The sequence below is a fragment of the Trematomus bernacchii genome, unplaced genomic scaffold (assembly GCF_902827165.1).
Source record: "Trematomus bernacchii unplaced genomic scaffold, fTreBer1.1, whole genome shotgun sequence".
NCBI lineage: Eukaryota > Metazoa > Chordata > Actinopteri > Perciformes > Nototheniidae > Trematomus > Trematomus bernacchii.
In genome coordinates this window covers 22,094,150-22,122,130 of record NW_022987564.1, presented here as the reverse complement: position 1 = coordinate 22,122,130, position 27,981 = coordinate 22,094,150, and the positions used below count along the sequence as shown (strand labels likewise).

The window sequence follows — 27,981 nt, the reverse complement described above, 5'->3', positions numbered from 1 at the left end:
GTGGTTTGGGATCTCACTCTGTTCGAAACTCTGATTGACCTCGGCCAGAAGCGAATCCAGCCAATCAGGGCACTTGGGGGAGGTGGTCAGTTTAAACAGCTCCTCCCCAGGGGTTCTCTAATTCGCTTGGGAGAAAAGTGGGAAGGAATAATCGACAAATCTCCGCCCCAAAGACAGATAGAAATACTGATGTTTGTGTGTGTAAAATTGCTTTTGGGTTTGGTGAGTTTGTTGGTCCTGATATCTGTGTCCGCATCGCATCACAAACTTGAAGTCCAATTTCTTCTCGTTTGATGAGTTTGTCTGGTCCTGACGCTTTTATCCGCATCGCATCACAAATCTAAAAGTCCGGAGTACTCGAGTACTCTGTATAACTTGTATATGTGTTTGGTTTCTTACTAGAAGTAAACTCAGATAATTTGTTATAACTTTGATTCCGGTGTTTTCAATTCCTTTCTTAATTTAATAGAGATCCAGCCTCATCCAACGAACGGCGCGTAGCAGAGGTATTCTACTCCAACAAGTGGTGACTCCCGACGTTTGTGAGCTGATCTCTAGAAAGGGACACTGACAGCCAGGGGACAGAATCCAGTCCAGGGGGAGGACACAGAGATACTGGTGACAACTAAGACCATGGCAATATACAAAAGGTGAGCAGACACCTGTTTTGACTATCAAAAATCTGTGATTGATTATACTAAAACTTTAGAGTTGTCAGCAGCGTTCTCAGTGTTCTTAGTCACGGTGGGAAATACAATACATATTCTAGTTAAATTAGATTATTAGTGCTTAGAGTCGGGTAGTTCAGTCCTTACCTAAGGCACAAAAGTGCTCATAAGAGGCGGGTAGTTCAGTCCCGTCCTATGACCCACTAACAACGAACGCTGTAACGCTGTAAAAGATGTATGGGGTATATTCCCCGCAAGTCAAAATAAAATTGATTAATGCGGTTAGCTTGCAGTGCGTCTATTAAAGGCTGCAAAAGGTGTAAAAAAGGGTTGCATTCCCCGCAGATCATGATAAGATTGATTAATGTGGTTACCTTTCGTGGTGCTTTAAATGTATAAAATGTCTGTAATTGTTATATGGTGGGTGATAGAGGAGGGGAGAGACGCGACCTCCAACTAATTATTTGGAACGACCGTATCTCATCACAAAACTGTTGTGGGGATAATCAGGCTCATTAAACGTGACGATAAAGAGATTTTGTTGACTGAGTTTTTAACTCTTGACCTGAAGTCGCAATCACCGTGAGGAGATTGTAGAAGCCTACTTCTGGAAGTCACGCTATCTGTTGAAATAAACATTGCACAATAATAATTTGCCTGAATGTGATATGATAAGGTATGAGAAGCTCTGTGTGATTTTTTTTTAAAGTCAAATCTGTGTAATACTTGAGAGACAGAGAGCAACAAGAAGGTGGTATAATGTCTGAGACCCTACCTCCACCCTACGGAGATAAGGGCTCACAAATGCCACTTATGAGTATCCCATCTAATACTCCTAAAGGAAAACACATTGTTAGACCTGATATTCAGGGATAAGGAATGTTGGAAATAGTAATGGAAAATATTGAAAATCTTAAACTGGATCAACCAACCATGTTAGTGAACCCTGCTAATATGGAGCTAATACATGTAGAAAGAATAGCAGCAGCTCTGGCAAAGACAATAGGTCCTAGCATGCAAGCACAGAGCGATAATATGATAAGGGCTATTAAACTGACCCTTTTTGGAAATGGGATTTTCCGTTACACAACGGAAGACTCAATTCAGGCCTTAAAGAACGCTTTACAAACTAGTCAGGGAGAGTTTAATGTGTTGCTATGTTGCTCATGTGGGAGCTTACACTTTTGGGAAGAGATCTCCCACTTTCTCTGTCCTGAGGTGCTGCAGACTCAAAGCAGCATACAGGGTCAAAGACAGGCGTGACCTCTGGAGAGGAAGAAAATCTAAATCTGAACAGACCACAGAGCCCATTAAAAGGTTTTATGGCCTCTACACTGAGAGGAAGATCTGGAGATTGTAAGGAACTCTCCCTAAATATCCACCCCCACCCAATCACGAGGGCAAGAGTGTGCCTCTCACCAATAAACAAATCATCTCTTAACCAAGTCAGATTTCAAAGTAGCCATAGCTCCAGTTGTTAAGAAAAGAGGGAGATTCAAAAAGTTATCAATAAATTGCCCAGTATATTAAATAAATACAAACAGACACGTATCAATATAAGTCAGATAATGTAGACGAGGTCAATCATGGAAGAAGGCTGACATTTAATGCCTGATATATAAGTAATAGTAATAATAAATATATAGCTGATATTAAATAACTGATGTATAAGGCTCGATATTTCTGAAAATAGGAACACCGTTAACGGCGTTCTATTTCAGTAAAAGGGGGAAAAGGATAGGATATACATCAGACAATATGTATGTGAGATTATTACGTTTTTAGGAGAAATTTATCAATTTAAAAATACTAGTTATGGTATATTTTGTTTTGTTTTATTTGTTGCTTTTAAGAGAAATTGATACAGTTAAAATAATCTAGCTTTGGTTATTTTTTGTTTTGTTAGTTTGTTCCTTTTTTGTTTTATTTTTATTTTTGTTCTATTTTTTAATTTTTAATTTTTAATTTTTAATTTTTAATTTTTAATTTTTAATTTTTAATTTTAATTTTTAATTTTTGTTTATTATTCTCTGCATAGTCTCTTGTCCATACTCCAGTCTAGTTGGTGCCGCCAATAAACACTAAAGAAGTAGAAAAGATGATTTCAAAACCATATTTCCAGCAACTTAAGGGCTTGGTATGAGACTTCTCCACACAGGCTGCTGACGTCAAAAGGGGGACCCGAGAAACACAAGGCCAACACAGCAGATTACGTCTGGTTGGAGGGGACCTCCCATGCCGTTCGCCTAGATCAGGGGTGGGCAATTATTTTTTCCATGGGGCCACATGAGAAACTGAAAATATTGTGGAGGGCCGGGCCAAAAGGCTGAACTCAATTCTGCATAATATTAATTGTATTTCTTTATAAAAAGCAGTAAATAGCATTGTTTTGACAAGCTGGTAAGAGTATATGTTATAGTTAAGCAATGAAAAAGTGAGGTTGCCTTACAAAAAAATTTCATTTATTAAATCAAATTTCCCAAAACAATGGTAAACAAAATGAACGTTTTTCACCATTTGTGACTCATATTAGTGAACATTTTCAGTCACATTCACTCAAACACATTTTGAGTTTCATTTACTGTTGGAAAGAGGTTCTTAGCATTCTAAAGACATCACAATATTGTCTTTGTACTCCAAATATTAAGCAAGATACATCATATTGAACTGTCACTAAACATCACTGAACTGTGATTTTGAGAAAAAGGCTTCCAAAGAAAGTGCCAACATTTGTAGTCTAACCACCTCATTTGGTGTTTTTAAGTTCTCTTTTCTTGTTCAGTGAGAGAAATCTAGTCTCTGCTGGGCTTTAACGAGTGCATCAAAGTCAGGTTGAATGTCTGAGGTGGAGATGCGAAGCACAGCTGACAGATGATCATCAGTGAGAGAGGATCTATACCTGGATTTCGTAAACTTCATAATTGAAAATGTTTGTTCACATATGTATGCGTGTCCATGCACTCGTTTACCTCCGTGAACAGATCGCTCCCTGTAGTCGTCCCTTTCATCGACCGCATTGCTGCCAGCTCCTCCGTAATCTTGAAGTCCGGTGTTATCCCGCGGACGAATACGAGTAACTGGGCTGTGTCGCGGACATCACAGCTCTCGTCCAAAGCCAAGGAGAAAAAGTCGTAACTTGCCACTTCACGTTGCAGCTGAAGCTCCAGATTCCCCGCAATGTCCTCGATCCTTCTAGTCACGGTTCGCCTGGACAGCGGGACTTGCTCAAATGCGGCTTTTTTTTCAGGGCATATTAGTGCTGCAGAGTCCACCAAGCACTCTTTGACAAACTCCCCCTCCGAGAACGGCTTACTGTTTTTAGCAATTTTGTGGGATATCACAAAGCTGGTCATGGTTGCTGCATCACTGGATGTGTGAAGCTTGGTAAAAAAGCCTTGCTGCTTTTGCAGCTTAGCTAGCAAAGCTTCCGATGTCCGCGCCCTTTCAGCGTCAGTCAAGTTTTTATATTTCTCCGCGTGTTTCGTCTCGTAATGTCGACTCACATTGTACTCCTTAAACACGGCGATCTGCTCCCCGCAAACTAAACACACGGTTTTACCTCCGACTTCAGTAAATAAATACTTAGCAGTCCAATTTTTGTTGAAAACCCTGCATTCAGCATCTACCTTTCTTTTTTTAGCGGACATTTTTTTGAGGGCTAAAGTCGTCTTGTGACAAGGATCCAATAATGTGCACGTCTTGATATACGTATTGCGTCATTATGCACGTGAATAAAAAACAACTTCAAAATAAAAGCAATGCAGCTTTAGTCCATGCATGAGGTAAAGTTAGAAAATATGTTTATTTTGTAATTTCCAATTAGCCTTACACGGGCCGGTCAGAGTCAACCAAAGGGCCGTATGTGGCCCGGGGGCCGTACGATGCCCAGGTCTGGCCTAGATGGAAAGGGAGACAACTGGTACCACTGGAGCCAGTGTGCGGTCGGGAAAAACACCTGCGAGGACCCTGGACGACATCAGAACAGATCTGGCTCTCGTCAAGGCAGTCGACCCAGGAGGCGCCATCAGCAGACCGGAGGAGGAGGATCAGGACATCTCTCCAGCAGTCGAACCGGAAGCCGCCATCAGCGGGCCGGAGGAGGAGGAGGAGGAGGAGGATTGGGACATCTCTCCAGCATCGACCCGGAAGCCGCCATCAGCGGGCCGGGGGAGGACAATCAGGCCACATCTCTCTAGCAAGCACCCCAGAAGCCGCCGTCAGCGGGCTGGGGGGACAAAGATATGGCAAACCAAGACGGCACAGGGAACTCCATTTCCCGCTGAAACAGGTTGATATAGCCGGTGTGGAACTTTGTCTGAACAATCAATTTTTTTTTTGAGGAACTTTCAACTTTATTTTTATATCCCACAATATAAGGGATTGGTATTTTTTATTCTACAGAACTATGTGTTACCAAAAGAGGGAAAAGTATTATAATGTCTTTTCTAAGCCATGTGGCTACTTTTATTGCCATTTTAGTGACATGTGGTTGTTGTTGTGTGCCTTGTATCTGCTCACTGTGTGTTAGACTCATCAGTTCCACCATTGAGGGAAGAGTAAAGATGACTCAGCTGACAAGGACTTTGCTTTTTAGACATATTTTATTCTCCTTCCACTGTCATAATAAGTTGTTGTTGTGGACTGTTCCTAAAGGTTTAAAGTGCTCTATATCCCAACTTCTGATGGGTTTATATAAATGTTGGGACAGACACAGTAAGAAGAAAATTGACAGTGGTAATGTTTCAAATGCTATATGTTGATCTCGTGAGGTGAGATCAAAAGAGGGATTGAAGTAAGAAGATATGATTCTACACTGTATTGAAGTAAACATGTATTGTTTGAACTGTTTTATTGGGTAATTATATATAGAATAGGAATGTTATTCTCACTTTTAAATTCACTGGCTCAGAGATTCTGTGTTTCAATACACCAACATCCTTCTTATCATCCATAAAAGCCAGATGCGGTCATTAAGTCGTTAAAAGACATCGTAAAATAAGTGGAGAAGAGTTTAAATGTCGGAAGGAGGGAAGGTTAGGTGAAAATATCCCCTGGGAAAGGAATGTAGAGTAAGATAAGGTAAAGATAAACATTGACTTTTGACCTGGTGTGGTTTGGGATCTCACTCTGTTCGAAACTCTGATTGACCTCGGCCAGAAGCGAATCCAGCCAATCAGGGCACTTGGGGGAGGTGGTCAGTTTAAACAGCTCCTCCCCAGGGGTTCTCTAATTCGCTTGGGAGAAAAGTGGGAAGGAAGAATCGACAAATCTCCGCCCCAAAGACAGATAGAAATACTGATGTTTGTGTGTGTAAAATTGCTTTTGGGTTTGGTGAGTTTGTTGGTCCTGATATCTGTGTCCGCATCGCATCACAAACTTGAAGTCCAATTTCTTCTCGTTTGATGAGTTTGTCTGGTCCTGACGCTTTTATCCGCATCGCATCACAAATCTAAAAGTCCGGAGTACTCGAGTACTCTGTATAACTTGTATATGTGTTTGGTTTCCTACTAGAAGTAAACTCAGATAATTTGTTATAACTTTGATTCCGGTGTTTTCAATTCCTTTCTTAATTTAATAGAGATCCAGCCTCATCCAACGAACGGCGCGTAGCAGAGGTATTCTACTCCAACAGTATACAGGGGCGCCGTTTACCGACAGGCAAGGCAGGCAAGGCAGGCAAGTGCTTGGACCAGAAGGGGGCCCCCAAAGAAGGTAGATTAAGAAGGTCCACAGCAACGACAACATGAAACACCCTTTAATTTACTGCAACGACATGTCGGGAAACCCCCTCAAGGGGGCCCCATGCATAGAGCGCCAAGAGACTGCAGTTTCGTTTCTCCGCTCGGGGGGGACTTTACTGGCATTGATCCGGACCAGTGACCTTGTATAAAGTTCACAACTGGACCTTTAATAAAAAAGTTTGAGTACCCCTGCTATATATCATCCATTCCTCCCCTTATAGGCGTTTTCGGCATCTTGCCTATCGCAGCTTTGTAAGCTGGTGCTGGGGCTTTTTAGGACGAGGCATCAGAGTGGTCATCCAGTCATGTGTTGCCCGCCGGATACGCCAGGAGTTTCCTGATCTGGCTGGACGAAATTAAATGCAAATCACAAAATATTAGAGAAACTTAGTTGTTTTAGGTTTGTTAGCTTGCCAGCTAGATTAATATGCTAACCTACGTTTGCTAGTTGTTCAGTGTAATATGCCAACCTACTATGAACAACAGCTAGTGGTTCATATTAGGCTAGCAAGAACATGTTTACAATTGCAATCTTATGCCGGTAGTCTGCTACGTTCGGTTATTCATTGTAGCTGGCATAAAAACAATGTTTTCCCTAGCATGTCTAGCTCTTGGTAGCCTTCTTGTTTAGCTCGGTAGCATACACGCTAGGAACGCCAACTATAATGTAATTAAGTTTCGCCACTGACCGTACGGTAAATCACCCGGAGTATACTGTCTATGAGTATTTTGTGTGTGAATGCAGACATTCTCCTGCTATGAGATACATGTAAGGCCATCTGCTGATATTGGAGTTGATATATGGAAACGCTAGCAACTTAGTTAGCCCAGTTAGCACTGTGTCAATGGCTTAGCAGCCCGAAAAACGTTTACCCATTTAAACAGTCGTGGTAGATACCTTGTTTGTGGTAAACATCATAAATACACAAACAACAATGCATACTTACAGGTTGTGTACCCGAATCTCCCGCTGGTCCAAACAAAGTAGGAACAGCAGAAGACAGGGGAATTCAGACCTATTCTAGAATTGCGCAGCCTGAATCGTCACATTTGCCACAGGAAATTTCGCATGTTAACCATAAAACAGTTAATGGGGCTGGTGCAACCGGGCGATTGGTTCACCACCATCGACCTGAAAGACGCATACTTTCATGTGGAAATTGTGCCAGAGCACAGGAAGTATCTGCGTTTTGCCTTTCAGGGAATAGCCTACGAGTACAACAGACTCCCGTTCGGCTACTCCCTATCCCCACGCACATTCAGCAAATGTTTTACCACTGCGCTTCAACCGCTGCGTGCCCGCGGCATGAGAGTTTTCTTTTACCTAGACAACCTCATAGTCATGGCCGGGTCCAGGGAACAGGCAATGCTTTGCACAGCACAATTGATCACACACCTAACCAAGTTAGGCTTTGCAATCAATTGGAAAAAGAGCACCCCCATACCTCGCCAACAGGCGTTGTATTTGGGAGTGGTGCTCGATGCAGGCGCGCTACGCGCCACCCTGTTTGAGCAGAAGTGCTTCTCCGGGCGGTTCACAGGCTGCGACAGGGGGCGACAGTGACAGCTTTAACTGTCATGTAGACTTTGGGTCTCATGGCGGCTGCTCACGTTGTGGTCCCGCTGGGGTTACTGCATATGCACCGCCTGCAGAGGTGGTTCTCCAGCCTGCGTTTGGATCCCAAGAGGCACAAACGGCGGCTGGTGACCATCCCCCCCTCAGTGGTGGGCAACCTCCGGTTCTGGGGGTCTCCCGGGCGCCTCCGGAGGGGGTCTCCACTGGGACGGGTAACCTCCTACATCACAGTGTTCACGGACGCATCCAGAACAGGATGGGGAGGGACCTGCCTGAAGAGGGCTATAGGTGGGCGCTGGTCTCTAACAGAAACACGACACAGCAACCTCCTAGAGCTAGTCCTCCAGCATTTCTCCAGCATTTCATGCCCCTAATTCAAGGGAGACATGTAATGGTCAGGAGCGACAACAGCACCACAGTGGCTTATATCAACAGGCAGGGTGGAGTCCGCTCCGCCGCCTTGTTGGCCACATCGGAGAGGCTGTGGTTATGGGCATCAGAGGTGGTGTTACCTCTGAGAGCCCTCCATATCCCGGGACTGGAGAACAGGGGGGCCGACCTCATGTCGAGGGGCGGCCCCCTGCCAGGCGAATGGACGCTTCACCCGGAGGTGGTGAAGCAGATCTGGGCCCAGTTTGGGAGAGCGGAAGTGGATCTGTTCGCCAGCCGGCACAACAGCCACTGTGCCCTGTGGTTCTCCATGGCCCTGAGCGACGACCCGCCTTTGGGGGTGGACGCGTTTGCACACGAGCCATGGCCAAGGAAGCTGCTATACGCCTTTCCACCGCTGCGTCTCATTCTCCCTCTCCTGGGGAGAGTGAGGCGAGAACGTCTGGCAGTCATTCTGGTGGCACCGGATCGCGTCGGGGCTCCGTGGTACTCAGAAATGACACAGATGAAGGCGATCCCCCAGTTCTGGGGGGCGATGTCTCAAGAGGCAGGTGCAATCGGGGCGTTACCCACTCTGGGCCGTCCCCTCCAGGCTTGGCTCCTGAGAGGGACAGGCTGAGACAAGGTGGATTGTCTGACAGCATTATTCAGTGTATCCAGGCAGCTAGAGCCAGTGTTGTAGTCAAGTCACCAATTCACGAGTCCAAGTCACTCTCGAGTCACCACTCTTCGAGTCCGAGTCCAAGTCCGAGTCACCAAGGGAGAGTTGTAGTCGAGTCCGAGTCCAAGTCCGAGTCACCCAAGGAGTGTCCGAGTCGAGTCCGAGTCATCATTACCTGTGTTCGAGTCCGAGTCCAAGTCCGAGTCACCCAAGGAGTGTCCGAGTCGAGTCCGAGTCATCATTACCTGATGTAGTGCACGCCTCCGCCCCGCAGTGGGACCTGCCGCTGGTGCTCGAGGCTCTGGTCACAGAACCATTTGAGCCTCTGGAGCTCTCCTCCCTGAGTGTCGTGGAAGACAGCATTGCTACTTGCCTTAACATCAGCCAAAAGAGTGTCCGAGTTAACCGCTCTGTCGGTGCACCCGAGCTGTTTACTGATTCGGGGTGACCGGAGCGGCGCGACACTCCGACCGAACCCCTCCTTTGTGCCCAAGAACCTAAGGAGTGCGTTCAGGTCGAGGGTTATTCAGTTGGGGGGATTTAGTCTTCCACCCCATGGTGGGGCCAGGGAAGCTAAATTACACCTCCTCTGCCCGGTGCGTGCGTTAGCATGTTATGTAGAGCACACAGCTACCCTGAGACGCACTGAACAGCTGTTTGTGTGCTTCGGGGCCGGGGTGACTGGAAAAGCTCTGTCCAAGAAACGCCTGGCAGGCTGGCTTTGCGAGGGCATTTCACACACCTACGAGCAGGCAGGGAGAGCCTGTCCCGTGGGGGTCCGTGCGCACTCCACACGAGCTGTGGCTGCATCAACAGCTTTATTCAACGGTGGGAGTGTGGAGGATATATGCACGGCGGCGTCTTGGTCAACGCCAGGCCCCTTCATAAAGTTGTATCTCTTGGATATGTCTGGCTCTTTCTCAACGTCTGTGCTTGCTGGGGCAACACAGGACTGGTGAGGAGGGGGGGGGGCTGTGGGTCAGTGGGCATCTGACCCTCTCCCCGGGCGTAAATGCCCTTACATTTCTCCGGACCCCTGGAGGGTCGCGGGGTGACGTAAGGTGTTCTGGGCCCTTACAGGGCTTGAGGGCTCCCCTCGCCTCCCGGCGGGTAGGAGCCCTCCATACTATAGTCTATACACACTCTGCACGGGGTCAATGTTTGAGTGTGGGGACATAGGGGGCACTTGCGCTCTCCCCGTGCTCTTTAGGGAGAGCGAGGATCTCAAAGCGGGGACTTCAGGACCTTCGACTTCTCAAGCTATCCCTACAAGAGACTCCGAGCAATGCAAGAAGAGGTAGCCTAATTCTGGCGGAGCTGGAGCCAGCTGGCTGGTACGAACCTTTTTGTCAGGAACAAATGGCACACTTCGCAGAGAAATGTCACTGTTGGGGACATAGTCTGGCTGTGTGACCAGAACGCGCTAAGAGGTCAGTTTAAGCTTGGGAGAGTCATCAATACCAACCCGGACAGCAAAGGGATAGTGAGAGACAGGGGCGTCGCCTGGACCTGAAAACATTCGGGGCTTAGCCCACAGTGGCGGCGGCACTACAGTGGCATTTTTCACTGCAACACTCCCCACACGCACACACACAGTACACCCGCGACTGTTACAATGAAGGCTCGATAATCAGCTCACGGCATATAGGCAGGGGTAAAGTGGTATTTTTTATGAGTGGGGGGCTCACCTCCTCTAGGGGGGTCCGGGGGGAAGGTCCCCCGGGAAGATTTTTTTTTTAAATATTGAAGTTAAATGCATCAATCTGGTGCACTTTGAGAGCAAAATGAAGAGATCTATGGATACCTCTCTCAACACCCATATGAAGCAGAACTGTAAACAGATGTACTTTTTCTTTATGGATATTTTACTAATCACTCCCCTTTTAAACTCTATTCTTGTTTTACTGCCATATAGTATTTCATAACTGTTTTTCCTTTATTCTCTTTTTTTTAATAACTATAATGATCATATGAAGGTGTGCCGCGGAAATAATCTTTTGAATAATTTGTGACCAAACCGTTTGAGACCCACTGAGATAACTTAGACTAAAGTTAACTATCTAAACACTCAGAGAGTCCTTTAGCTCACCTGAGTCTCTCAGTCTGAGAGGAGAGGACTCTCCTCCAGCTTCTTGTGGAACAAACAGCTCCTTATGTCCGTTAGTGCAGCTAGCTAACCAGATGCTAACAACACGGTCCATGCTGACACCGGTCTCTCCCTCCCCCTCTCCCTCTCTCCCCCTCTCTCTCTCTCTCACATGCGCTATTGCCACACACACACACAGAGCCGAGCTTGAATGACACACGTTTATTTCCATGCAACTCTCTGATTGGTCTGGTGTCATGCCTCTGTTGCATTCACTGAACACGGGAAATTACAGTGCTGCCGTCCTCTCTTGTGTCATGATTGATTGATTGATTGAAAAGTTTATTAACAGCTTGTATATTGGGTACAGTACAATACAGCTCAAAACATACAATTGTTAAGGGGATGCAGACCAGAGAAAGACTTTCGTCTTGTTTACATCAGGGTCCCCCATTTCCAATTCATCATATCATTTAAGACATATAAGACATATTTGACATACAGATGGCTTATTTACAATTTACATACAGGTGGTTTTTTACATACAGATGGCTTATTTACAATTTTCATTTTAGATTTCGTTCTAATACATCCTAACCGGACATTTAAGACATACCAAGTCTACAGATATACAGTTAGTAACAGAGTCTAAAATGCGAGTATATACATAGATGGGGGGGGGAAGCTGTCCATTGTACGACAGGTTGAGATTTGTACCATTACCGGGGCCAGTTTTGCAATGCTTTCCCCCGAAGGTGCTCTTTAAGAGAGGTTTTGAAGGTAAGTATAGTTTTACTTTCCTTTACAGTTGTGGGAAGAGCGTTCCACCTTGATGTGGCATAATTGCGAAACGTGTATTCCCCCTTTTTTGTGCCAAATCTGGGTTTTACATGATTTGTGGAGCTCCCTCTGGTGTTATGATCATGGTATTCCTTGACCTTTGGGAAGAATTTTGACATGTACATGGGTACCATAGAGGTGTAGTGGATCTTGTAGACCAGGCCCATTGCAAGTAGCTGTACTCTGTCGTCTACTCTAAGCCATCCTAGGTTGTCAAAGTGGGCAGAGGTGAGGTGGGTTCTAGATGAAAGGTCAAGCAGTAGTCTGACCAGTTTATTTTGCGATGTTTGAAGTTTTATTTTTAGCGCCTTGGAGGTGCTATGGTACCATGACGTGCAAGCATAGTCATAGTACCCTTGAATGAGTGCTCCTGCCAGAGTTTTCAGGGTGTTTTTGTTTACCAGAGAGGAGATCCGGTATAGGAATCTAGTTCTTTGATTGACTTTTTTTATTACATTGGATGCCATTTTGTCACAGGAGAGGTTTGCCTCAAGAATAGATCCTAGGTATGTAATTTCCTTCTTACTTGTGACAATAATGTCACGTAAAGCACGGTTAATGTATTATATTATTGAGGGAGAATTGTCCGGGGCTACAGAAAAAACATTCGGGGCTAAAGCCCCGGATGCCCAGGCCAGGCGACGCCACTGGTGAGAGATGTCAACATCAGGATTTCCCCAAGCTATCCTGTCCCTGTGACAAGAGCCCAGCAGAAGACACTAAATCTAACCTCTAAGAGGGGAAGCAAAAAGATCCCTTCCACCATTCTGCACAGAGACGTCCGGCGGCTGGTCGTCTTGTTACCTGCTGAAGAACAGAAAGAGTGACTGGGGTTTATTGTTTGCCTCAAAGCAAGCGATCTCCCAGTGTTCCAAAAGAAACAGGAAGATCGAGTGGCAGGTGTAAAGTCAAACAGAGCCTAAGGCTTTAAAAAATATAAAATAAAAAACAGATTTCAAGTAGTCGAAAAATAATATATGGATACATACAGTAGACCAATTAATAGGGAAGACCCAGTGTGTAAATGATCGCGGTCCTGCCTCCTCTGGCAAGCTGGGTGTAACCACCCTAATTACAGAGCCCAGTGCTGCATCCTCAAGAAGGATTTTAAATAGTTGCTGTTTGCGATCCTGGTAGACGGAAGCGTGTAGACGGGAGGCATTTCTACCGAGTCAGGACAGGCAGCCGGTAAGATCACATCCATCATGCTGTGAGAGCTCCGCAGAGCCGCTAGTGAATGTTCTGTTAAATTGTTTGCGTGTGTGCCACATGTCTTGTTAGAGCTCTGCGCAGCATTGTTTATATGTGTGGTTTCAATGTGATGCGTTAATTGTGCGGCACATTCAGAGCTTAGACGCGCTGTTTATTTATCTTAGAAAGTAGACATTTTGATTTACTAAACACCTTTCTAATACAATCCTGTTAATTTATTCCACTGAAGATTCCTGCTAAAAAGGGGAGGAAATAATCTTTCTTGTTAAAATAATTCATTTAATTTAGTAGAAGCGTTAATAGTGAAGTCTTATTTAATTCATTGAATACCTCTGTTAAAGGAGGAAAGAAGCTTTCTTGTTTAGAAATAATTAATGTCTTGTTATAAAGAATTAATTTGATTTTAAAAGCATTGATAGTGAAGTCTTGTTTAATTTCATTGAATACCTCTGTTAAAGGAGGAAATAATAGTTTCTTGTTTAAAAATAAATACATTTGATTTGTTAACATTGCCAGTAACAAGTCAAGTTTAAAATAATCTGCTTTGTTTACATGATTTATGTGATAGACTTACAAATTCTAAAATGTTCTCTTGTTTTCAAAGGTTTTTCACCTTCATAAAGTGAACTTCTAAATAAAAATAAAAAGTATTGAAAAGAAGCTGTGTCACTGGAGTGAAATCCTGTTCCCAAAGTTGTGTGTGTGTGTGTGTGTGTGTGTGTGTGTGTGTGTGTGTGTGTGTGTGTGTGTGTGTGTGTGTGTGTGTGTGTGTGTGTGTGTGTGTGTGTGTGGCAATACCATGTTAACCATTATTTTGTTTCAAAGTGAAAAAGCAGACGAGACATGAAATGGAGAGACGTGGACTTCTGCAGTGACTTTTTCAATACAAATGTTGCATTTTCACAAATAGAATTAAGGTTTCACAAATCTAAAACTGTGTTATAAAGAATATTTAGCTTCTCTGGGATAATCCAGTCCAGATTTGATGAGTCTAGGTTTAGTGGTTTTAGATCAGGACCTGGTCTAGATGTGAAAAAAGCAGCAAATCTCCCTTTTTTTGTATTTTCACAAATAGAATAAAGGTTTCACAAATCTAAAACTGTGTTGGAATGTTTGGACTCTCTGGGATAATTTAGTCCAAATAAATCGGCTATGCAGCAATTTAAGAGGTACAAACACGAAGGATTACTGCTCTGCGCTGTAAATTAAATGTCCCTTAACTTTCCCCTTAACTGCCGAATTGGAAGCTCTGAATCGGAAGCCAACTTCAGCGTTGTTGTAGACGAGGTGCGAGTCAGAAATGTTCCTGGATTTCTTAGCTCCCTGCTTTCTGGGTGTATGGACTATAAACATGTTTTTTTTTATTGCGGTCAAGTAGTAATTAACTAACAAAATGCAGGCTTCACAAGTTAAATACGTGTGTTATGTATTGCACTTGTATTTTTAACATGTAACTCAATGGGAGGAACCTTCAAATCCTCTTTTATCTACACTGTGTGCCAAATGCTTACCCCTTCCACATAAGAATTAGAATTGGGAGGGATGAAACTCTCTTTAATGGTCACACATGCAGAGCACACAGCACACAGTGACATTTGTTCTCTGCTTTTAACCCATCCTACCAGGAGTCTAGTACTAGGAGAAGTGGGCAGCTATTGTACAGTGCCCGGGGAGCAATGGGAGTGGGGGGGTTTTCCGGTGCCTTGCTCAAGGGCACCACGGCAGGGCAGGAGGTGAACTCAGCTAGAGACTTCATTCCAACTTTAAACTTATTTTCTCTTCTTAATACACATTCATTCACTACTACTTACATTTAATAGTTAACTCTTTCAGCCTACTTTCAGCTGCAGAACCTATTCAACTATTAAATTATTCAGCTATTTCAGGACATTGAGGCTATACATTTTGTTGTTTATACCTTTTTTAAACCTTTTCTTTTCAATAAAAAATTCTAACTTACTTCCGGGTTTTAGGACGCGTCACTGTGGCACTCTATAAAGCTTCTTCACCATTTTTCCTACTTTTCCAGTTTCACATTTCACTTTCAAGTTTTCAACAGTCATTGCAATGCATTTGAGCTGTAACAATTTTGATTCAAATAATTTCACTTTTCTGCATTTCTCTGCTAAGTTCAGCAACACACTTACTTGGTTGTTGTAGCCAGGGCTGGACTGGCCATCTGGCATACCGGGCATTTTCCCGGTGGGCCGACGTGCCTTTTGGGCCGACACGTCATTTTTTTTTTTTTCTGAAGTCCCGGCCCATAAAACGGGTAGATTGGCCCTCTTTTTAAATGTTTTTAGTAATTGACACTGGGCCGGCCCAATCAAATCTTTAATCACCTCCCCCTTTGGGCCGCTCGGTGTGCATCATTAAATCACGCCCCCAGGAGGTGAGCCGGCCGTTGAAGCCAAACCGCCTTTTTTTTCGAGAAAAAAAAAAGTTCGAGTTAGAAATGGAGAAGGCGAAGACGAAGGCCAAGCGAAAAGGGGGAGCAGAAAAATTGCGGGCAAGAAAAAAGCAGGCCCTTCGTGCTGATGCTGCCGCTTGTGTCAAAATAACCGACATGTTTAGTACAGGGAGAGAGATCAGCGCGAGTGAGGAGAGGGAGGAGAACTCGCGGTAAGCAGAAGCTAAGAAAATTAGGAAAAGATTATTATTAAGGTTATGATACTCTGTAGTTCTGGAACCCATTAATATCCCCTTGATGAAGCACTAATAAGACAAATATTATAAGAGAAACATTCGTTAGCCTACAAGCTAGTAAGCTGGCTTTTTTAGGTTTTCCCTGGCAAGTTAAAATATAGCTTAATGGGACTCTGATACGTTGTCTCATTGAAAGAATGTCATTATTTAGTTAACCACCATTCATGAACAATTACTGTCAGCTGGCAGCTTGTTTAGTTTATTTACTTATGTGGTTATAAGGGCAACAGTGGTCTTTTGGGACCTGAAAAATGTTTATAGTCAGCTTTTTGTGGTAGTTTTGATTGACAATATATAGAATGAATAATATAGAAATAAAAAAAAAAATTGAGGCACACATGTAGTTTTGACCATTAACTGTGTGGTATTGTTATGTCAATGCCTATTTGTATGGACCTCTATCAGGGACCAAAGAGGTCACCTGCATCCTTTTTGACTCTCCCAAAGCCCCCCAACTACACTCACACATGCAAACAGACACACACACACACACACACACACACACACACACACACACACACACACACACACACACACACACACACACACACACACCGAGGAATGGACGCTGGACATAGTGCCCCTCTCCACAACAAGCATTCATTTTAGTTATTTCAGTCTAGTATATAAGTTACTTTGTGTGTACAGTATATATATACAGTATATATATCTTGCTAGTTGTGTACTTTTGTAATTTATGTGGGATTTCTGTCAAATGTTGCTTCAACTCTCTTTGTAAATTTAAATCTGTCTCTTTCAAACCTATTCTCAGGAAAAAAAATAAAGACAGTGGATAGTATTTTTGGTTAAACCTGTGTTCCTTCAGTTCTGTGTGCTCTGTGAGGTTCTGAGAAACCAGCCGCCTAAGACTTGCACCATAGCCCCTTGCGTGCGTCAATCAATCAATCACATTTTATTTATATAGCCCAATATCACAAATTACAATTTGTCTCAGAGGGCTTCACAGTGTGTACAGGTACGACATCCTCTGTCCTTAGACCCTTGCAGCGCTCAAGGAAAAACTCCCCAAAACAGACCCCACAATTAACAGTGGAAAGTAGGAAGAAACCTCTGTGAGAGCAACAGAAGAGGGATCCCTCTCCCAGGACGGACAGACGTGCAATAGGTGTCGTGTGTATAGATGAAAAAGGCAATACAATTACAGCGATTAAAAAAAGGATGGAAAAATTAAATGAAAGCGTCAATGTATATAAAAAGATGCCGTCGACTCATCCTGTAGACTCATCTGGTCCTATCTCTATTGTGTTGTCATAGAAAGGGGAGGCAGGGCACTATAGGGTCCCCCCCCCCTAAATTCACTAGAAGTCATAATTTAAGGGGTTATTTTTCAAACTTTTCTTCTGGGGGGGCATACCCCCCCAGACCCCCCTATTAGTGCTCGTCACTGTTCGCTTTGTGAGAGGGTTTGAAGGTCTAATTTCTAATGATTGATAGTTACACATACTTATATGTATTAGTTTTGTTTGCCTCTGGTACGTAAAAAGGATAATAATAGCGTTTTTTTTAAATTATACTGAGTTATTCTTCTTGTCAGGAACCGCTACTATTCGTTTGTTTTATGGATTTGGGCCGGTCTGGGTCTAAATGCCAGGGCCGATTTGCTGTCCCAGTCCAGCCCTGGTTGTAGCTAAAAGCTGCTACAGAGACCATTCAACTAATAACATATTCAGCTTTTTCTGCATTTTCAGCTAAATTCAGCAACACATGTTCACAGTTTACAGCATTCACATGCATTTTATGCAGGAAATGCATTTTCTAGTTATTGATGCATTAAAGTGTTATCAAAGCTTGTAAAGGTGCAGCTAGTTTTAATGACTTTGTATACTGCAGGGTATCTACTATATCTATCCATCCATCCATCTATTTATCGATCTTTCTATTGTAATGAAATGGCTGGCCGCTAGAGGGCAGTGGCGCTGAAAGGGGCAATTCGTCGACCGAGAAAGCGAGTTGTTCCGGGAGAAGAAGAAAGATGTTAGCTAGCCTCTTCCTGCAGGGGCTCAAACAAACGCTTCGATCTTCATCTTATTGTCTTCTGTTCCCTTTGAGCGGCACACAGCCATGACTCCAAATAATTTGATCCACATCGTAAAGAAATAATGACGAGAGTGTGTGTTTAAAGGGATTTCTCTAGTTCTTGGAGCCTGTGTGTATTGTGTTTGTGAAGGGGGGGGGGGGGTCTATTCAGGTCAACTGTCCCGTCAGTTTAACGTCAGGTGAGTTTGTAGTTTATTCCCTGCTTTTTCTAAACTTTTGTTTAAAACATTCAACAGAAGAATATGATGTTATTTATTTGTAAACCCTGCTCGCAAGTACAACTTTGCAAACGTGTTAAATGTTATTAACCGTGATGAAGATCGACTGTCAGGTCCGTGCGGAGTTTCCTCTTCACTGTTAGCAAGTGTCAGTTAGGGTGGTCCCGCTGTGTGCGGGACTGCACAGCATTTCGATCATCTGTCACACATTTTGCCGATGTCCCGCATTTGATTGACAGTCGCCCGTCTTAAACAAGGCTTTTTTACAAAGGTGTGTAGAAAACGAGGACTATCATCACCATTAGCTGTGTCAGATGTCAATCAACAGAGAAATGCATTAACTTATGGGCAGGGCCGCCCCTCCCTACACGCAGAGTGTGTCAGTGTGCACTTGCATAGTTTGTGCAAACAATTAAACCTGGTCACCCTAGTGTCAGTACTGTTTACATTTTACATCAAAACTACGGAATCAACCATCATAATATCAATATAATTTCACCTGATAATCTGATCCTGTTGCTGTCATGAAATGTCTTCTTCTGGTTTCCTCCATATGTTTCTAGGTAATAATCGATGCCCAAAATGGCAAAAACATGCACTTGTGTTGAATATACTTTTTCCTCTGACAAAATGTAAATACAGTTGTAAAAAAATTGGTATCAAAATATCATTTAAATACCAAACAGCTCATGATAATTTTAGGCAAAATGGAGCAATTGCAAAGAGTAAGAAGATATGTCTGGCATTGATACACGCTATACAAATGTTTTGAGGTACTCCTTTCTCTCAGTGCAGTGAGGAGCAGTCGTCATGGCAGCTCCGGTGAACATCCAGACTCCCAGTAAGAGCTGGGAGCTGAGTCTGTATGAACTCCACAGGAGCCCTCAGGTAAAGGATTACGTAAACACATCTTTTCTGAAAAAAGGCATACATACAGAGACAAAGCACTCAAAGGAAAACAAAAACCGTAAGGGAACCAAAAATCCAATTTATACGGGAACATTTTGGTGCCAGGTGAATTCAAAAACAGTGACATCTTAGGGAACCTTCCTCTAATCCAGCGTTTCTCAAAGTGTGGAGCGCAGAGATGTGATAGGTGGGTCACGAATGGACGCGATGAACGGGAGATTATTTTTTTAATTTGTAAAGGTCCCATGTCATGGCCATTTCTACTGATCATAATTCCATTGTTGAGGTATACTAGAATAGATTTACAGTACAGTACGGACTGTGTGAGCTGGGTTCATTTCCTGCTTGCTGCGTGTGGTCTGCGAGAAAGCGAGACATTGCAAATGGATGCGGGAAGGGGGGGGGTGCCCAGGTTGCTGCAGCACCCCCATCTGCGAGGCTCCACTAGCACCCGCCCCCCCAGCGCGACACAGTTTTGCCGCTGTGTGTGTGTGTGTGTGTGTGTGTGTGGAGCTCCACGGATTGGACCAATGGGTCCATTTGGGTATGGGCATGTCACCATACCCAGGAAGAAATAAATGGAAAAAGAACAATCTCCAACGAGGCGTTCTGGGGCAGCATAGACAGGTCTTTTCTGTGTTAGAGTTTTACTCGCTACAGGGTGTACTTTGAGGGTTTTTGACTCTGCAGACCGTTCACATGCAGAAAAACCTTCATAACACACAAGGGGACGGGTAATAACCGGAAAAGCATGACATGGGACCTTTAAATAAATTGTTTGGACCTCAGGCGGGAATCGAACCTGGGTCCTCGCGGGCGGTAGTGGACTGTTACAGCCGGAGACTCGCAACAGCGGTGGACTTTCACAGCGCCGGAGAGCTGCCGGAGCCTCGCAACGGCAGTTGTTTGTGGCGGCGGATGCGGCACCGGCGGATGCGGCACCGGCGGATGCGGCACCGGCGCAGCGGCGCTGTGAAAGTCCACGGCCCACCGAAGGCAGCAGCCCACCGACGGCAGCGGCCCACCGGGAAAAGTCCCGAATCTCCCGATGGCCAATCCGAGCCTGCTCACACACACAACTGAAACCAAAATCATTTACAGACATATGTAAAAATCTCTCATACACACATATGAAACGCTCTCACACACACACACACACACTAAAGAACTAAAGAGTTCTCATGAGCTAAGTTCTGATGAACCTTTGTGGGAAAAGTACTGCGGTGTGAATGCGCCTAATGTGTACTATAGGACAGTACAACAAATTAGTGATTAGTGAAATATGCATAAATAAAAAGAAAGAATGCTATAGGTAACATAAGATAAGAATAAACAAGTTTAAATGATTTGTTGTTGGTTGTGATCATATTCTAAAGATGTTGGGATTATCAATAAATTCATTTTGTGCTCAAAGTGCACCAGATTGATGCATTTAACTTCAACATCCCCTAGAGGATGTGAGGTCCACCCCCAAATAAAGCAGGTTAAAATAATTAAATTGAATACATTTTATTTTAGTCAACACTGAAAAGGGTCCCACAGACTCAAACAGCACACAAAGGTTAAAGGTAAGCATATAATAATGTTAAAATGTGCTAAATATATACACTGCAAAAAAAACAATATAAAAGTAGCGCACGACTTGTTTTATTTTTTGAAAGTATCTCTCATCCTAAAAAAGGTTGGAGACCCCTGTTATAGAACGATACATTTGACAATTTGAAGCTTGGCCTACCATTTTATTGGAGCGATGAGGAACAGGTGGGGCTTGAAAAGGCCCACCTGTTCAAAGTGGGGAATGACAGAAAAAGTTTGAGTACCACTGGGTTAATCGTTCCTTTTTTCCTCCTTTTTTTTTGTTTCTTGCCGAGGGAGCAGAATAAAAAAAATCCCTTTTTTCCAATATATCGGCAAATATATTGATGAGTTCGAAACGTCCATTATTTTTTGGGTAATTATTTGATATTATATTACGTCATATGCTTGTTTGTTGGCTAGTGTACAGTAGGTGTCATTATTAGAAATACTTCATTTATCCCCAGATAAATAGGATTATTTGCTGGAAATGTACAGCATAATATAGTAATAATGCTGTAATAATGCACACATGGTGTTACTATAGCACCGTTGAGATATTAATGCAGTTTAATTCATTAGTTTTGAGAAGTAGAATTATTGGCCAAGTTATATTTCAGGATCCTTTTTTAACACGACTTGCATAAAAACATAATATAAATATAACATGTGTGATAAACATGTGTGTGTGTTCAGGAGGCGATCATGGATGGGACGGAGGTGACGGTGTCTCCTCGCTCCCTGCACAGAGACATCAGGTGTCCCATCTGCCTGGATATGCTGAAGAACACCATGACGGCCAAAGAGTGTCTGCACCGCTTCTGCTCCGACTGCATTGTCACCGCGCTGAGATCAGGGTGAGCCTTTTCTATCCACCTACTTTAACCTGAAGCAGACATGAGCTCAGAGTAACACCACACCTCCTCCCCCCCAGGAACAAAGAGTGTCCCACCTGCAGGCAGAAGCTGGTCTCCAGACGCTCGCTGCGCCGGGACTCAAACTTTGACGCTCTGATCTCCAAGATCTACCCGAGCCGGGATGAGTATGAGGCACACCAGCGGAGCGTCCTGGAGCGCCTCAACCGGCTTCACAACAAGGAGGCGCTGAGCTCCAGCATCGAGGAGGGGCTCCGGCAGCAGGCCCGCTACAGGTTCGAGAGGTGGGGGCCACAGGGGGACACCACAGATCATGATGCATCAGGGTTACTAGAGACCCCTTAAAGAAGTCTGAAAATACATTGTCAATAATCTAACCATAAGGCTAAGTCTTGAATCAATGTGCTACTTCACAAGAAATACGATTTTTATAAACTCCCCTTTTTTTCGGCTATTATATAATCATTTTCCATGCTCGTTTTTATTTCCAAAAATAGTCCAAAGTTTATCTGAAGGCAATATAGGGTACTACAAGTTCTGGATATCTCAAAATAGTGTATCTCCAAAAGTAACATTTTCATATAGACTATTGTTTTTGAGAAAACAAGTAATTTAAAATAAATTGTAAACAAAAGATTAGATTAGATATACTTTATATTTAGTAATATTTACTTAAAGGGGACCTATCATGCAAAATGCACTTTTGTACGTCTTTTATACATGAATATGTGTCCCCGGTGTTCCAGGGAACTCACCAAGTGTCAGAAAACACAACCCTCTCTCTTTTCCTCCATACCCAAATCTCTAAAAAAGGGGCTGCAACGGATCTGATAAAAACTGATCCAGATTTGATATTGTTCTGACGTCAGAAACAGGGAGCTCCGCCTATATGGGCAACTCTCCACCTATCAGGGGAATGAGAGGTTGTCGTGGCATGGTAACAGCATGGTAACAGCATGGTAACAGCATGGTAACAGCATGGTAACATGACGCTCGTGCCTCGCCCCCCTCCTTTGCCGGGGGGCGTGGTCAGCAGCTCATTTGCCACAGAATCAGCCCTTGCAAAAACTGGGCGGGAATACAGCAAATAGAGCGAAATGAGGCATGGCTAAAATGCATGATCTGTTTGGTATTTTGAAAAAAAAACTTCACAGACATGTTTTATATAGGTATGGCCCTACAATATATTATTCAAATATAGCATGATAGGTCCACTTTAATATAGTATATCTTATATGATCTTTTTTTTACTTTCTTTGACTTATTTGTTTCTGCCCACAAAACGAGAATACAAAAAGAATATTATTTTCCTTCTTTTATTTGCGTTATTTTTTTGTAATTTATTTTATTTTTTCTCTATTGAAAACAGTATTAAGTGACACGCCAAACTTGATAGAAATAAACAGTTTTAACCGCTTTCCCTTTAAAAGAATACGATGGCCTCCCTCACATTGATTTATAATAAAAACACCAGTTTTTTACACCTTACATGTTATTATAACTTATATTATTTCACTCTGTTATGTTAACATTACATGCTATAATATCTGTTAAAATGTTGACCTCAACATAGAAGATGTCTGATAATGGACATATTGAAACAGACTGACCAGAACTCCCCCCCCCCCCCCCCCCGCAGGAACCACCGGGTGAAGAAGCCGATCCAGGAGAGTGACAACACCACTTTCAGCGGGGGGGAGGACAATGCCGACGCTCGCTCCCACCTGTCTCATGACTTCGCCCACATCCCCCCCCCCCCCGGGCAGACCCCCTCAGTGGCCGGGCCGAGCAGGAAGCGGCCGCGGGCTTCAGACGAGGGCTCGGGGCCTGAGGCAGACAGCGGCAACCCCACCCCCTCGCCACGCCACCACAAAGAGGGGTCGGCCTCCAAAATCGAGCTGATGTTCAAACCCCACCCCGAGCTGGTCCGCGGCCAGGACTACAACCAGACCAGGTGAGACTGGACCATTTAGAGGTTTCTTTATTTATATTTTTATATTTAGTACAGGCAAAACACTCACATAAATGACTCTGCAGTAAACTCAGATGACAATACCAACTCGTACACAAAAAAAAAAAAAACATTAAATACAAAACAAAACACAAAACAGAGTTACTAGGATGCCTTCAACATTTTAAATAACTAGGTCAAGAGTTCAATTAACAATCAGAATCTTTACTGCCTCTCTTCGTTAGAGCTAATAATAGGCACGTTCACACCGGAGTACTTTTACCCGTACTTTTCCCGTTTAGTTCCGTTAGTGCCTGGAATTTTGCGTTCACACCAAAAAGAGTACTTAGTTCTGAGAACTTCGGGTGGCAGTATACGCCGTGAAGTGGTTTGCGGCCTGTCAGTAAACCCAAAGCAGAAGAAGAAGAAGTGACGTCAGCGGCTTCATTTGCGTAATCTTCCCTGGGAGTACCAAGTAATTGGTGTGAAAGCGGCTTATGTCTCATTTCATGTTGTGTTGTGCCACCTTGTAATGGGTTTTAACAATCGTTTTTCCAAAACATATTGTATTTTTTAATAAAATTCAACAGGAAGAACTTGTTGAATGTACTGTTCCCTAAACAGAATATTTGTATGAAAAATGTTTTAGTGGAATCGAAAAATGTAACTCAACCTCCCCGCTGAAGGAGCGTACTGTAAGAAGAGGGAAAGCAGTAAGGCCTCTGATCTGTGAACTCAAATGATATTGTATTTAATTGTATCTTTATTTTAGTGAAAGAAACCCTGTAAATATTTTCCTATAGTCTTAGCCAACGAAAGCTATTGACAATTTTAGTCTAAAATAGTACAGTCTATAATATTTTCTTTCCTCTTTTTTGTTCACAGTAAAGAAAATCAAGTATTTAAGAAAGATTTAACTAAAGTTGATTTTTTTTCTGTATGTATTGTAGTTTGGTCTCTTTTCATCAACAATATAGATTGCGGCAGGGACGACAGAATTTATAGGCAAACCCACATTTTTTACTTTAAATGTCCATCTCTTTATATTTGGTGTAATATCTGCAGACAGCTGACTGGTATTGTGTCACTACAATAGTCACACTAACAACTTTGCTAACCGTGTCAGTTTACAGAAAAGGTTAAACCTTCACAGATGAGAAACTGCCTTTTAACTTGAATTTAAATCAGATTAAAATGATTTAAACATTAATTTTGTGCGGTGAATGCTTCAGTAGTGTATATGAATATCTGTCTTTCATTTCTACTCATTGTTTATCAAACGTTCTCCCTGCAGATTGTTGAGCACGACGGTCAATGCCACTGTGGACCACATTTCCAAATACCTGGCTCTGCGCATCGCCCTGGACGACAGACAGACCGACGCAGAGATGGAGGACAGAGGGAGGGAGGAGGGAGGGGGAGGAAGAGAAGAGGAAACAGGAGCAGCAGGGGGAGGAGGAGAGAGTGGAGGAAGAGCAGGAAATGGAGAGGGCTCGGGTCTGAAAACCATCAGTGAGAAACATCACACCATCTACATCCTGACGAGAGGAGGACAGTTCTCTGTGAGTCATCCAACCAGCACTCTGCCACTGCCATCACAAGAGCTTACAATGTGCTTAAATATAAGAATTATATTTAACAAAGTCCTCGTCTGACTTTGGACAGGAATGCTAGTAACCGTTCACTGGCTGTCAATTTAACATTCGTAGTGCCCGACTGAAAAATAAATGTGGTAGTGTTTGCTAATACCAGTGCTTAGACTAACAACTCTTTTCATTATACATATTATATTATAAATTGATCTACAAAAGTATCTTTAACATTTAAAAAAAATAGTGCAAATGTCGTAAAAAATGTAGACTTTTTGTTCCAGCACTGGAAAAAAAACAATAAAAAAACTATAATTAAAGGTAGGGTAGGTAAGTTTGAGAAACCGGCTCGAGATCGCTAGAATTTGAAAATACACGACCGGAGAAAATCTGCCACTTCCTTATAGAGCCCCTCCTCCAACACACACGAACGCGCACATGACCAATGAGGGCACGAGATAAGTTTGTGCACAGATGGAAGGCTGACAGGCAGGTAGGACATCCAGTTATTTTAGCCGGGCCGGCTAAAATGATTGGTCGTACTTTTTACAGTACTACAGCTTCCACAGATGACATTTTTTTATGGATTTTTTGTCAAAGCACTTAAGATATTCATTGCTATCGGGATGTTAAGAGCATTCCATGGAATATAACAAAAAGTGTATCTCGAGCCGGTTTCTCAAACTTACCTACCCCACCTTTAAGCATGAACAAAAAAATGCACATCTTTATCAAGACTAACGTAATGGAAGAAGAAAATGTATATATTTATATAACACATAACATACACAAAAAGAAGTGATGCATAAACATAGAAAACAAATCAGAAAATAAGAAAAATTATTTCTATTTTTTAAATGATTTAAACATTTCTACAATGTAAGAATCCGTATAAGTATAAAATGCAACATCGTTAAGTGGTACCTTTAGGTATTTCACAATGAATCTAGAACATAATCTGCAGCTAAATCATTAACAGCAATCATTTTAATTTGCAGCCCTAAACACAGACCGTAGATGAATTTGAACACAAACAACATATAGAAATTAATTTCAGTTTCGGTCCGAACACAAATCCAGAAAAACATCTACTGCTTCAGTGCACATTTAGCTAGCATCTACTGTATCTTTTAATCACTACAGTTTCATTGTCTTCATTATTTTCCATTCATTCAACCCCCCCTCCCTCCCTCCCCCTCCCTCAGAAGCTGAACGGCTCTCTGACTCTGGAGTTGGTCGAGGAGAAATACTGGAAGGTGAGGAAGCCTCTGGAGATTCACTATGCTCCCACCAGGGACCAGCAGCAGGCAGCCCCGCAGCCACAGCAGAAGTCCCCCCCCCCTCAGAGGGACGGGTGAGGGGGGGCACCCCAGTGTGGTTCCAGAATGAGGCCTAAACCCTGGGTTCACTTGCTTTTAAATCGTTTTTTTTATTTATTAGATTTGGTTAGATGCCTGGAATAAGAAAGAAAAAACCCAAACCTCTTAATAACAGCAAAAAAAGAGTCTTGGCTTGTGTTCTGGTGAATAATCAGGCTGCGTTCCAACATTTAACAACCGACCACGTTTATAAAGACAAAGCTGTGCAGTCGGGGTGTCTGAAATGTGAATGAATTATTTTTAGGTATCAGGGTAAAAAAGGTTTTACATTCCAAGTTAGATTTTTCTTCAAATACTCACAAAATAACACAATTGAATGTCTTTTAATAGGAAATGACATCAATCTATTAAGGTTAATACATGTGGCAGCCAGCCAGGAAAAGTTAAATATATTGTGTCATAAATGTGAGTCGTTTTTAATTATCTCATTTTGTTGACACTTCCTTTGTCAAATCTATGGATTACTTAGTTAGCATTTTCAAACATTAAAATTAAGAGATTTCATTTCAAGTCAAAAGTATTAGATTATAATTCCAAGAAGTTAATTTGTTGTATTTCAAAGTGTGTCCGATCAAATACTTTTAAATTCCTCACACTTTCTTTCTTCAGACTGATAGTTGTCCATAAATGTATTGCTCAAGTTAATGAGATTCATCATTTCCTGTTATGTGAAAGGTTTGTAACTGATCTGTTTTAACTTTGACTTTCAGACTCAAGTTATTATTTTGTCTTCAATGAGACCAGTTTTGTGGAAAAATGTGAAGAAAAAAGAAAAGTGTAAGGTCTGCATTATTCATGTATGATTGTCTAGAATTAATCGGCTTTCTTGTTCTACAGTACCACTTGTTTTTATGCCACCAGAGTCAGAACTACATGGTTTAGATTAAGACACAGCTGTACTGAACATTTCCTTTTCTGCGAATGTATCTTATACATTATCAAGGGCTGGAGCCTATGGAGCATGCACTGGGGTAGGACAGGGTGACTACACATTTTATGAGCAATATTATTCATGGAGTTGTTTTTGGATAGATAGATTTTTTTTAATATTACTTTCAGGTGTAACTTAAGACTTAATTTGCAAGTGTAGACCGTGTTCCACCTTAAAATATGTAGCTTTGAAACCCACCAACATTTCACTTTATGGTTTCCACACTCCACAGGGGGTCATGGTCTCCTTATAGGCCATTAAGACTAGTTTGATTTAACCATTTGTTTTAATGCACTTTATATTTCCTGCAGCCATAACTTTGCCTAGCTTACCTAAGTTTTATGGAATATTTGTATATTAAGAAATGTTTTCTTCAGTTATACTCTCACAGTAATGTGGCACAGAATAAAACAGCTTTGTGCAAACAGTGTTTAGTTTTGACTGCACTGATTCAGAATTGTTCACGTGGCGTTAGGTAGAGCTTTGCTGGGAGGCATTTCTAAAGTGTCAGAGTTGCTTTAAGCTGCGACTACAGAAGAGTCATTTAAAGAATACAGGGACTTGCATTAAATGTTGACTTTTTCTCTCATGAGCTTTAGTGAAGCCGTTCCCTTCA

The 27,981-nt window shown here is 42.8% G+C and overlaps 1 protein-coding gene across 4 annotated transcripts; it reads left to right on the top strand.

Moving 5' to 3' along the window:
* The first annotated feature begins 17,870 nt into the window (after positions 1–17,870).
* On the top strand, positions 17,871–27,794 carry LOC117478185 (E3 ubiquitin-protein ligase RING2-A-like). Of its 4 annotated transcripts, none has more exons than XM_034125124.1 (7): positions 17,871–18,117; positions 18,952–19,044; positions 21,337–21,497; positions 21,575–21,799; positions 23,155–23,469; positions 24,761–25,028; positions 26,261–27,794. In XM_034125124.1, the coding sequence occupies exons 2-7, from the start codon at positions 18,967–18,969 to the stop codon at positions 26,411–26,413; spliced, it is 1,200 nt and encodes a 399-aa protein (XP_033981015.1). In that variant the 5' UTR covers positions 17,871–18,117; positions 18,952–18,966; the 3' UTR covers positions 26,414–27,794. The 4 variants fall into 4 exon arrangements, with proteins under 4 accessions (XP_033981015.1, XP_033981016.1, XP_033981014.1 ...); XM_034125125.1 differs by having other exon boundaries at positions 18,947–19,044; positions 21,575–21,790; XM_034125123.1 differs by having other exon boundaries at positions 18,947–19,044.
* Positions 27,795–27,981: the final 187 nt, after the last annotated feature.